Consider the following 13074-nt stretch of genomic DNA (forward strand, 5'->3'; position numbering starts at 1 on the left):
TGGTATAGTAGTACAGGACATGAAATATGACAATTTATTTAAGAGAAATTTTTCCAATTTCAGGTTCCTGGTTCAAGAACACCTGGTCATCAGGAAAATAATAATTTCTGTTCTATTAACATCAATATTGGACCAGGTGATTGTGAATGGTTCGGTGTTCCTGATGCTTACTGGGGAGTAATTGCAAATCTTTGTGAGAGGTAAGTATTATTCTATTCCATAGTTTTAAGATTACAGATATTGTATGACTTAGTTTATGCAGTTTTCCAGTTTAATTGACTAATGTTTAGGTTACAAATCCTCCTTAGGGACATGGGAATTCAGGCTATTGAAGTTAAGTCAATCTTGCTATTCAATTAAATTAACTTAAATTTATTGAAATGAAGTCTGAACTGTACTTTAAATAATTAAAAAGAAATTGTCAATGAGACGATAAACATGAAAACAGAGTTTGGTAAAGGCTGTTATGTTTTAAATTTATACCCATGATCTTTGATAGAATTAAGAAAAAAGTATTAAATTCTTGGAAAGTATCCTATTTAAAAAAGCTATATTGAATTACTTGATTATATCCATGAAAATTAAATTTACTACATTACCTTCATTTTGAAAACACTACATCATAAAATTTAAACATTTTAAGATTAAATTATAAGAAGTAATTTTGCCATATGTAGAGTCGATAGCAATGCATAAAAAATTTAATTTTTTTCTTTGTGATCAGGAATTGTGTTAAGGGAAATACTTTTCAGTACAATAAATTAGTAAATTCATCAACTGCATGAATTTTTCTGTACACTGTATGGGACCACTTTTCTTTTACTAGACTAATTTTTAATATTGTATATATTTGTCATTACAGGAATGGAACAAATTACTTGCATGGTTCATGGTGGCCAGACTTACAAGAACTTTATGAAGAAAATGTTCCTGTTTATCGGTTTCATCAGAAGCCCGGTGACATGGTGTGGGTTAATTCAGGTGAGTTGAATGTATAATAGTATCTGGTTTATGTTTCAAATTTAAAATGTGCAAGTATGTTTTCAACTTATTCCTTTGATAAGGTAGACACTGAGAGTTACTACTGTGTGAAGTTATTTACCATCTTTCAAGTTTTTAGCTTGTACAAAAAGGGTTGAAGTTTTCATCATTACTAAACAGCACTAGGACACTAACTAAATTAGTACTCTTTAGAAAGAAAAATTTAATTTGCTGGTCATAAATATGTAATGTACTTGATAATGTTTTCAACTTTTTTTTCAGGTTGTGTCCATTGGGTACAAGCTGTAGGTTGGTGCAATAACATAGCTTGGAATGTGGGGCCTCTGACAGCTAGGCAGTACTCCTTGGGTTTAGAGCGATACGAGTGGAACAAGTTCCAACAGTATAAATCTATAGTACCTATAGTCCATTTAACCTGGAACCTTGCAAGAAACATAAAGGTTTCAGATCCAAAGCTCTTTGAAGCAATTAAGTAAGTTGAATAATTGTTTTTTAAGATTAAGTTATAAGGAATTTGTTCCTGTTATTTTCCTATTGATTTTTGTTATCTTTTGAGATGGTTATATTGTATAGGCATTGGTATCTGGATTACTTTTGGATTCATCATTGTATAGAAATTCCTATTATTTATTATGTCTGGCTTTTTTATGTAGCCAATAAACATGCATGATTGAAAGTTTTACAATATTTTCAGTACCTTCATCAATGGCATGAAGTGGTATCAAACAGGTTTCAGTATTTAAATTAATCACAAAAGCAAGTAATTTGTACTTAATCATTTTGTTTTTGTTTTCTCCAGGGGCTGCCTTATTCGTTCACTTCGTCAAGCTTGTCTTTCTTTAGATTTTGTGAAGGTGTGTGGGTTAGAGGTCAAGTTTCATGGCAGAACACGTAATGAAGCTTCTCATTATTGTGGAATCTGTGAAATCGAGGTAAGTTTTGTATGTCTGGTTACATTCTTTATAATTGTGTTAATGTTACGTTAATTTTTTTATCATTATAAGAGGATAGGTTTCTTGTTAAACTTGGAAAGAAAATGATTGTTCATCATACCTCTGCCTCAGGAAATTTATCTGATGGTGGAGAAATATGGAGAAAAATGGATAATCAAATGCAACAAATTTTTCTTGTTTATAATAACTTTTAACTATACTTTCAAGTTCAGTATTGTCCGGTCACATGTAATGTAATTGTAAAACAGCTTTATTTTCACCGTGAATTTGAAAATGGCAAGAGGTTAGGGGAAAAAGCATTTTAGAGGTCCCTTAATCAATTTATATTGAAGGTACTCCATTGGTTGATGTTCAAGAAATTAACAAATGTCAAGATAGCAGTGTCAACAATTGAAGTAATTTGAATGTGTGGATATTGATGTAAATATAAAATCAAATATTTGAATTAATAGAAGCTATTTTTATTTATTATGTTAAGGGACAATGCAGGTTAATTTATTTTTTATTGGGTAGTTTAGCTACAAAAGTAAGTAAAGTGCATTTTCAGTTTTTTTTTTTTTTTTTTTTTTTTTTTAAGGGAACATATTCCGTTGTTGGGCAGATTTATTTTAGGTATATAATCTAATTAAAATAATAGAAGACTGCTTTCATTAATGTGAATGTTGGTTTTCCTTTCGGAAAAGATTGTATCCGTGAACAGTAATTCTCAAGATATTGTATATGAGAGATTTTATGCATTGTTATGGTGTAGACGTGAAAATTAATTGATAATGGTTTAATTTTCAGGTGTTTAATGTACTTTTTGTAAAAGAGCAAGAAAGAAGACATGTTGTGCACTGTGTTGACTGTGCACGACGACAAGCACCTCGTCTTGAGGGTTTTGTAGTACTTGAAGAATACCATCTACATGAGCTCTGCCAAGTTTATGATAACTTTGTTCAGCATTCGGTAAGTCTCATTCAAAGTTAAAGCTTGTAATTTTGGCAAAAAATATTTTCTTTATCAATTTAAATTTTTACCACAGAGGAATCTTTTAGTTTGAATGGATTTGAACCTGGACTGGTCAATATTTGGGTACACTGTAGAATGGCCAACCGTGACCTCCTTGAACCTTTACGATAGACGCGTATACTACTGTAATTAGAATCATAACTCGCGGCAAGACATTTTTTTCAAAGCAAATTATTATTTTTCAGCTTTCTTTCCTCTCCATATTTGCCTGCAAAACATTTCTATTTGATTCATATATTTTTATCACTCATATACAATAGAGCCTAAAAGGGTAGTGCTAAAGGCGAACCAAAGTTGTTGAAAATGCTTTCAGAATGAATAATTTTTGGAGTCTGGAATGGATTAATCCTTTTACATTAATTTTTTGAGTAAAATTTACATTAAATAAATCTAGGTTAAAAGGGGCATTTGGAACCAAGTTTGATTCCTGGGATGCCACTGTGCTCCGAAATATAACACCAAACTTCCGGGTTTATATTTTTTCTATTATAATTAGATTAAAAAAATAGGTGTTAGTAAAATTAGAAAGAAAGTTTTGTTCTCATGGTTTCATACTATGGTTTTTTGGTAATGTGCCTTTTACTTCTGCCACTGTATTTCTTCAATACTAATTTCTGTGCATTAACACACAATTTTCACTAATAGCTAATTATTTGGCATACCAATTTGGGTGTCATTACTTGTTATTGTTATGAAAGTTCTTTTTTTTCTCATTTTACATTTTTACTAACTTTAATAAAAAAAGCTATTGGATACTTGAACTTATGAAATCCATGCCCATGTATCCTCACATCTGTGGCCTTATTTAATGCTTTACTGATTCACCAATCCTAGTTTTATTTGATTTAAAGATAACCTTTGTAAAAACAGTTTTGTCACTTCTAATTCATAATGTGTATAGGAATTTAAGTCTGAAATTGGCTCTTGAATACCGTACACATAGGAATTCTCACACATGCTTGTTACACTCTACCTAATCTTTATTTCTATGCTTACATTTGTCTCCAATCATTTCTCCATTTCAGCTTAGGATGTAAAAGAAATAATAATGCTGTCATTTTACACTAACCTTCTAAGATTTTATCAAAGTTGGTAAAAAGTGCAGTGCTTTCATTTGCTTAAATATATGTTTGTGTGTACAGTACTAGTGTCTTTAAGAGCTGTGCTGACACTAGAGATGGTAAAATGTCTATGTAATTAAATAGTTTAGTGTTGCATAAAGCTTAAATGTTTACAGTATACGTAAACATAATTACAAATTAATATTCAATTTTCTTTTTCTTTATGGTACTGTTTAATTCAATAGTCCCGATGACACTAATTGATCATTGCCACCAAGTGTAGGGTGTGTTTTATAAAAATGTCGGCAGACTTTGTCATTATATTTAAAACTTTGAATAGGTTTTTATCTGGTTTGTCTCAAGTAATTTCTTCTTGTGGTAAAGTACTGTAATGAAATAAACTTCCTATCTTATCACAGTTTATGAGCATGGGGAAAATTATTTATATTAATTGCTATGTACTCTAAGATAAATGTAAAGATTTTAAAATTTTGATTTGAGGTAACAAGAAATAGAGATTTTGCTTATGTAATACAAATGTTTCAACATACAAAATTTAATTTGCATTTTTTTATTAAATGCACTGAGCTTAACTAAAAATTTTGGTTTGAGCCAAATTTATTATTAAGGAAAATTTCTCAAAGCCAAAAATGGTTTGTTCATCATTTGGAGAAAAAAAAAACAAACATACATGTTTAAGATACATTAAAATGGATCCGTATGTCATGTATGCTTCTTGATATATTGTGTATTAATGACATTAAGCGTAGTGCGTGTGCATGATATTTTCAGTTTCATGGTCTTGGAAGCTGATAATTTTCTCCCAAGCATCATTGCCTTTTTTTTTTTTTTTTTTTAATTTGACATATTTTTCATATCTTTAGGCCAGTTTATTTTATTATGCATATGTTTTATTAAGGTCAAGTTAATTTTCACCAATTGTTTTTCTTTTTGTCTAAATATTTCATTCCTAACTGTAGTCACCACCACTATGTATTGTTAGTGAAACCTAAGGGAAATTATTTATCATAAAGGTAGTTATAAAAATGCTTGCAAGTTCAAGTAAATAGTATTTTTACGTGCTCTTTCTAAGATTTTGTTGTTTTTGTCCCTACAGGTGCAAGGTCAAAGCACACCAGGTCAAGCTGTAACACCACCGCCGCCTCCACCACCTCCTACCTCCACAACTCCAACACCCATTACGTGACCCTCCTCAGTCCTAGTAACCACTCCACTCTGTTCGTTTTGAATGGGATGGTTTCTAGTTGAAAGATCTCTGTAATTTTCATTTGTGTAAATAGAGAAAGGACCTTAACAGGGCCACTGTGAGAAATGAGCACCATTTGTGTGTTACCAAATGGATACTTAAAGACTCGCTAATCAATATTGTTAAGTTAGTGATAAGAATCTAAATCGTCACTGCCAGTGCACCTTCCAGAGGCCTTTTCTATTGTTGACTGTTAAAAGTCACTTTGGCCGTATTTTTCACAACTTTTTATTGGAAGTTACATATTGCAGTGGGAAAACAGGGCATTATATTAAATGCTGATGTGACAGTATAGTGATCTTTTATAAATGTATATAGTCTATACATAGAAAGTCAAATGGCACTCTGAAAAAATGCTTCTGTTACTACTACTATGAAGCATAATTTGATCTCATAAAACTCAAGGACACAGGGGAAGAGCAACACTATGTGAAAGGGATATATATGGATGTGTTAATTGTATTGTGATGCAGTATGATGGTTTGTAAATTGTGCCAGGACTATAATAGCTGTTGCAAGACCTACCATGTTGTTTCCTTAAATTGTAGTGGTTGCCAAGAATGTTAACAGCCAGTGCTGCTGAAGTAGCTGTAGTTGGGGTAGCAACTGATGAATGTGGTTAATGGTACTACCCAGTCTTTTTTATTTATTATAGCCTTGCCTAAGTATTCATGTGTTTTTCAGAGTTACTAGCCGAATGGAATTTGCTGTAGTTGTAGCTACAGGTGTGTAAGTGCATAGTTTCCAATCACTGCCACAAGAAGTGAGGGTTATATCTTTTGTGATAATTTCAACTGCCACATAATCTTTACCACTGAAATCTCACTCTTGGAGCTTACCCATTTATTAAGAAGTTGTGGTCAGCAGTTCATATTTTATTTTAGTTGAGGTTTGGATGTCTTGAATATTTATGCCACCATTCTATTCTGATGCCATTTTATTTTCACCATGTGGAGTTATTGAGACATTTGAAAAGGCTGGTGGTGTTTGGAATGAGTTTGTCATTTTGCCATTCTCATGGTTCAGGCTGTCATCATCACCCACAAACAACTGTGTCCTTTAATTAAAAAGAAGCTTACGTCGTAGCAAGGATGTGGGTCGATTAAATTTTCGCTAGTTGTCTGTTTTATATTTTACTATTTGTTAATTTTTAATTTTTGTTGACAATGTTGATTATTCTGAATTCTTCTGTTTTGTAATTCATAAATTTCTTCAGCATTTTGAAATGTTATTTTTCCTTTTACTGGCTCATATCAGGCAAAGTTGTTAACAGTAGCCCTTCTGCACTACTGTTATGGAATTCCTGGAGGAGCATTAGGAATGGCAAACAGAATGCTCAAAAATTGTACCTGAAATGGGCGTGCCTCATGAATTTTATATGTTCCATACTAACGATGTCTTAAAACACTGTTGAACGCAAGTCCTTACAATGCCATTGCTTTGCGGATGACATTGATACATAATGTGAGCTCTGAGATGAGAGACATCTTTAACAATATCCACATACCAAAAAGGCTGTGCTCCAAGGGCTGATAGCTGAACATTCACCTGAAGATTGATGGAAAGGAAGTTAGTCCTAAAAGGCATTACTACTATTTCTATTTATTGTTATTGAATATTGCCCATTGATGACCAACAAGGCAGATAATATTGCTGCTGCTGCCATATCCTCCATCAGTCCACAGGTGTTGTTTAGTGACTCTTGTTCCCAACTTCCCTCTCCACCCCTTCCCTCCCTCCCCCAAAATGGATTCACCCAGATTATTCTTGCTTGTATAAATAGTGTTTTAATGTGACACAATCTAGTTTGTCTTCAGTATTACGTGTAAATTGTACATTTTCTTATGAATTTTTTTTTGTAAATTATATTTGATATAATTACACTTTATTCATATGCTTTGCTGTGATGATTTTTCCATAAAGCAGAGTAACTATTACTTCAAAATCTTGAGTGAATGGTTAAATATAAGCTTTTATTTATGTTATTTAAAATACTACATATGGAGTTGTATCTATATGTAATGTAATTATGAAACCCTCATTAAGACCTAATTTGTGTGAATATGTTAGTCCTTGCTCGAGATGAGCAATTACTTGTATAAATAGGGAAGGTTTTTCTTTTGTTTTAATTTTTTTTTTTTTTTTCGCAAAACATTGTAGTTTGAGGTGTGGGTGGAGTGGAACATAATTTTAGTATGTAAGGGAGGGGGGCTGCAAATAGTATAAAAGATACTTTACATTTTTGATAGTTTGCATTGCAATTCATATCATCCTTTTTCATTAAAATTCATATCAGTCACAATTACCACATAATTGCAACATAATTGGTTGATTTTGAGCATATCCGCTCACACCTGTTTCAGGGATCTGTGTTGACCATGTGTCCACTATTGTACAGAATAAGTATGCTAAAATAAAGCCTAACTCACTGGATTTAAAACTGTTTTGTATCCTTTGTTTTAATACTTTTATAAATGGGTTTAATAAGACTGGTGTAACCTTTTTTTTTTATAAAACTATTTGACCAGTAATTTTTTTTATAGAAAATAAACAGATGTTCCTCGAGTAGCTTATTCTATCTTGCGCATTTTATGATATTTTCATTTGTTTACTCATTTGTTTCTTCAAATTTGAGATACTGGAAGTGTCTCAATTTTGTCAAACAATGAGATTTTCCATTTACAAAATCATGAAAATTTTGTTAATCTTTATATTTCTATTTCTTTCTCCTCGTGCATACCTTGTAGACAAGGGGGCCTCTACGGAAGGATGTGATGTATGAGGATCTTCAGGCTTCAGCGATCTGTTAACCTTCTCCGAGAACTGTGGTGGTTGCAAGTTTCAATCTCGCATACGAGGTGGGAACGTACCTAGATCACTTGCCCGGGTATATGTGATCTCGGTACTTTGCGATTCTCTTGATGTTCTTCAAACGGTTAGTAGTCACTCATGCGTCCTGGGAATATGGGGTAGGCAAGGGATGGGGGCAGCTGCCACCGTTTTGACTAGTACCGCATACTGAAAAGTATTCCCAGGGAAAAAGTGGTTCCGAAATGAACCTTAAGCAAGGCAAGAGCAACCAGGATAGCCTTCCCAAGTGGATATGCTGTTAGCAAGTACCAGGGGCCCTGCCATCATTGAAGCATCTTGGTGTAGAAGGATAATGGCAATACTTTGTTTCAAAAGAAATTTAGCACAAAGTAGGTGCTCGAGCTCCCGCACCTTATACTGTAACCCATTCCTGGGAAGGGAAGGCTTAATACAACGCTGATCCTACCAAAAAATCACAGATGCGGAATTGTCACTGAGATTTTGCCAGGTAAGTCATCCTGTGCCCTGGTAACTAATTGCTCTTCCTCTTCAAAGCGAAAAATTTGAAGAAACGACGAAAGGCAAGGAAGAAAAAAAAAAAACAAGAACAGGTGAGGCAACAGGAGGAAAGTGTATGTACACCATAGTTGATCAGTCAGAATACAATAGTGGGAAAAGGCAGCGTCCTTCCTCACTGTTGCCCAGAAGTGTACTCGATTCGGTTCCAGTAACAAAGTCTAAACCTCTCTGAAGTGAAAGCATCAAATTGACGTTTAATTTTGATGGCCGTAAGTGCATGCAAGGCAGTCAAGAGATGTCACCTGCTTCAACTTACAATGACAATTGGGAAAGTCCCTCATCACTTCAGTCCTCAAGAGTGAATATTTTATGCTAAAGATTGGCCTTAGAGCAGTGAAAAGTTCTGAGCACTCGGAAAATCTTGCAATGTTAGCATAGCTTTAAAGGCAAGTATGTGACAGGAGCCATGTGACTTGAATGTTCCTTGAAGTTTAGGGCTCTGGTTTGTGGAGATTCCACGTATGGAAATCTAGTACTGTACATACGGATCAAGTGCATGGGGATATAGCATGTGGGGTTCCAGCACATATGGTTCTGATTTGTGGAGATTGTAGCACTTGGATATCCGATGCATAGGGTTCTGGCACATAGATTCATTGTGTGGAGTTCTTGAGTGTAGGGGTCCAGCGTGTCGGGTCATAATGCACAAGTATCTAGTCCGTAGGCACCTAATGTGAAGTGTTAAGGTATGAGGTTTCCAAGTGTGAACCTCTAGAGCTTTGAGACCTAGCTCGTGACAGAGCTATGAATGGAGACTTCAAGCATACGTGTCAAAGGTGGTACAGTCTGAGGCAGAACGTAGAGACTGTTTAGACTTACATTGGGTATGCATGAGACATTTTAAGACTGTGAAGACCTAGTAAGTAAGCATGAAGGGCAGTATGGGTGGGTAATCAGTGCATAGAGCCAGTGGGCATAGAAGTCAGGAGAGAGAGAACATGTTAACTGCTGATGCCCGTGGAATATGTAACGTGAATTCCAGCGCATATTGGCATCGATGGCAAGACGGTGCACATGAAAGCCTTAATCGTGGTCTGCTTACGTCCTGATGCTTCTCATAATCCTTATTGCCTTTCCAGGAATAGGAAGACACCAACATTAATTAGGGTGGTGCCCCTTAACACTATTCGGCAGGAAATGGCCTTCGTCCGACAAGCCGCCTAACAATGTCCATGCAATGCCATATTCTTCTGGGTTACATTGCTGTCATCGTTGTCTTCATCCTAAGGCCAACCCGCTTAGGAATAAACAACAAACAATAATGCTATTTAGCTGGAATAACAAAGTGGACTTTGGCAAGTTGCTCAGACAACTTGCACACAGCTACATACAGTATACAGTACTACATTGGGAAACAATTGCAAAATCAAAATTTTTTAAAATTATTTTTATTTTTCCTAGCTATACAATCCTGAGATTGTAATTAGGAGTTTGATTTAAATGTGCTAGAACTCAACGGTTAAAACTTTTGCTGTAATGTGTCGGCAGTAGCTGGTAATTACCTGCCAGTGGGGAGATAGCCTCGGCCCCCTACCGGTACACTGAACAGTCATATTAACAAATTTTCCGTTATTCATGTAGATATTCTTTCAGCAGCAGCTGGAGGTAGCCATTAGACTTTAACTGCGAGGTGGCAACCCTGCCTAACAGCTTAGCGGGTAGGCTTGGGGTTACCCAGCTGCCTCTATGTATATTCTCACAGTGATGAGAGACACCTTTTCTTTTGGTTCAGTAGAGATTGGACGTGTCCGCTCTCCTCCTGACTGTCATTGGGCTTTCTAATTTCTGCTTTCTCTTTTCTGGTGTGCGTGTTCTTCTGCAATCGCCTTCACCATGCGAACGTGTCCACAGTAAGAGGGTGCCACGTGCGGGACCTTCATGTCGTCGTTAGAGACCCACCAGCACTCTTCATGTCCTACGTGCTGAGGGCATCGTTGCGAGCAGTGTTCGCCCTGCACAGAGTGTAGGGAGTAGTCTGCCTCCCAGTGGTAGAAGTTTGGGTGGTGTAGGAAGAAGACTAAAAGTGTTCTTTCTCCCTCAGGGGCAAGCGGTGCTTGTTTTTCTTCTCTCACCCCCAAATCTCTCTCAAAAGCTCCTTCTTGTGTGCGCTGTCACGAGGAACGTGCGAGTAGGAGTGCAGATCGGTTATTTCCTTGGCAACTCCAGCCCCTGGCGAGCCTTTCTCAATTTCAGATCTGTTTCAGGTATAGTTGTCCTTAGGAATTTCAGGACCCCCTTCGAAGGAGGAGTTGCAGCACCTTCTTCAACATGGTGCCACGAGGGATCCTTCTCCGTAGCCGTCGACATTTCACGCTCAGAAGCTGTGTGAGGTTCATCTGTCGCCTTCCCTGGCGCTTCCACACGTGGACGAGGTGATTGTGTTCGCCTCTCCAACGACCTCCTGCTGACAATAAGACCTCTTTCCATCCTGAGACCTTGTCGTCTCTTAACCCTCAACCCTGTTTCTTCTCACAGGAACCCTCAGGTTGCAGGTGACGATCTTCCGAGGATCAGCACGTCTTCTACCAGCAGCGCTAAGGGACGTGCATCACCATTGCCTCGTCCTTCTGGAACTTCTTCCCCTGATCGTTGTTTGCGACGATCAGAAGATCCTAATGATCGTAGGTCCTCACGATCAGAGCGTTCTTCGCCTAGAAGATGCTCATGTTCTAGAGCTTCACGCTCATGAGCCCGTAGGTCTCAACACTCTCTTAGGAAGTGTTTCTCTTCACAAGGACGAGTCTCGCAATCGCGTTCTTCACAATCGCGAGCAAGGTCTAGACCTAGGTCCAAACGCTCACGTTCTAGATCATTACGCTCTAGTTCACGAGGACGGTACTCGTACTCGAGAGGATGACGTTCACAATCATGTGGTCGGCCTTCGCTATCGCGAGGGTATCGTTCACAAGATAAGCACTCATGGCATTCACGCCATTCTCAAACGAGAGCTAGACACTCGCGTTCACGAACATCACAATCACGAACCGTGCGTGCGCGATCAAGGTGTATGAAGATGTTCCTAGTCCAGAGGCAGAGGTAGGCGTACGCGCAGTCCATCAGCGCGTAGCCCCTCAACCAAACCTATCAAACGACCTTGGACCTAAAATGATGATGAGCTTGACCACACCTCAGACAGGTGTGCAGCTAAACCTTCAGTGCTTTTCACGACATGGGGAGTTTTAGCTAAGCGCTCGCCTACGCGACGCTTGGAGACACTCGCAATTTTAGGAGCAAATCGGCGAATTTCGCAAGCAATTTGCGAGTAGATGTGTCGGAATCACGAGCAAGTGCAGGTCCAACACCTTTCTCTTGCCCTTCTGCTTCTTCCACCTCCAGCAGAAGACCGACACCCATCCCGGAAGGGTTCAAAGAGCCGCCTAATAGATTCGCTAATGTACCTATTAGTCTAGACCTTCCTCTGCGTCCGAAGGAACGTGTTCCTCTGCCTCAGAGGTTATGTCCTTCGTCGCTATGGGGTTTCACCCAAAAGACACTCGTCTAGGGGCCTCCACGGTGTAGTACCGAGGGATTCAGAGCTTCCTCCATGTGCATCGACCATGTCCAATATCCTGAAGGCTCTGAAGTTGGCTCCTCCACAGCCACAACCCCCAACTGTTCCAGTCAGGGCTACTCCTAGAATCCCTCTAGAACCGTCGTCGAGCTCATCAGTTGGGAGTCAAGCCCCCAGAAGAAGATCGACGGCAGACAAAGCTCGCAGATCAACTCTACCCTGATTGCGTGCTGAAGGCCAAGCCACTTCTGAAGGCAAACTTGCCTTTCATGCCAGTGAAAATAAAGGAAGTTATTACTACAAAGCAGAAGAGATGGATGAGAGGTGTAACTCCACCTTATGTCGACATCATCCATCCTAAGACGAGTAGGGACATAAGCTTGCCCAGGGAGATGGCGATCCATCCATTCAACCTCAGGACATTGCGGTAGTGTCTCAGGATCAGCGTCTGGTTTCTGTTCCTCTTCCAGAGGAGGAGCCTCCAGCTACAACTGCCAAGGATTTATCTAAGTCCTCGAAGGCCTCGCAGGTTCCCCCTCCTAACACCGTGGAGGAACCACCCGTGTGTAAGGAATCGAAGGACTCCAAGACGAAACCGAAGAATGCCTCAGAATGGGAAGCTAGGGAGGCTGAGGCACAGACGCGGTTCCCAATGGCAGGCCCATCCACGGTTTCAGTTGACGACCCTGACCTACCCCTGGCTCTTGAGGTGGACGACCCCTTAGACTCTGAGGATGAGAATCTTCCAAAAGCGGCCAGTCATAACTATCATTCCGAACAGGAGAGAAGGGAATCGGATATTACCTTTTGGCAGGTCCTTGCCTGTATGAAGGCCATCAACAGGCTGTCCACTCCTTGTTCCACCATCCAGGAAGGGAA

General features: G+C 38.2%; 2 protein-coding genes across 6 annotated transcripts in view; one reads left to right on the plus strand and one right to left on the minus strand.

The window, feature by feature from the left end:
* Positions 1-7727, plus strand: part of Utx (Utx histone demethylase) — a 33993-nt gene extending 26266 nt beyond the window's left edge. For all 5 annotated transcript variants that reach the window (XM_068357015.1, XM_068357017.1, XM_068357013.1 and 2 more), the window contains 6 exons: positions 64-200; positions 863-981; positions 1264-1474; positions 1802-1934; positions 2742-2903; positions 5145-7727. In XM_068357015.1, the coding sequence (XP_068213116.1) occupies positions 64-200; positions 863-981; positions 1264-1474; positions 1802-1934; positions 2742-2903; positions 5145-5234 (852 nt within the window). In that variant the 3' untranslated portion in view covers positions 5235-7727. The remainder of the gene's footprint in view (positions 1-63; positions 201-862; positions 982-1263; positions 1475-1801; positions 1935-2741; positions 2904-5144) is intronic.
* The window catches only part of LOC137625955 (alpha-(1,3)-fucosyltransferase C-like), a 105560-nt gene that overhangs the window by 11569 nt on the left and 80917 nt on the right, over positions 1-13074 (minus strand). The window lies entirely within an intron of this gene.

This window comes from Palaemon carinicauda, chromosome 33, assembly GCF_036898095.1.
Source record: "Palaemon carinicauda isolate YSFRI2023 chromosome 33, ASM3689809v2, whole genome shotgun sequence".
NCBI lineage: Eukaryota > Metazoa > Arthropoda > Malacostraca > Decapoda > Palaemonidae > Palaemon > Palaemon carinicauda.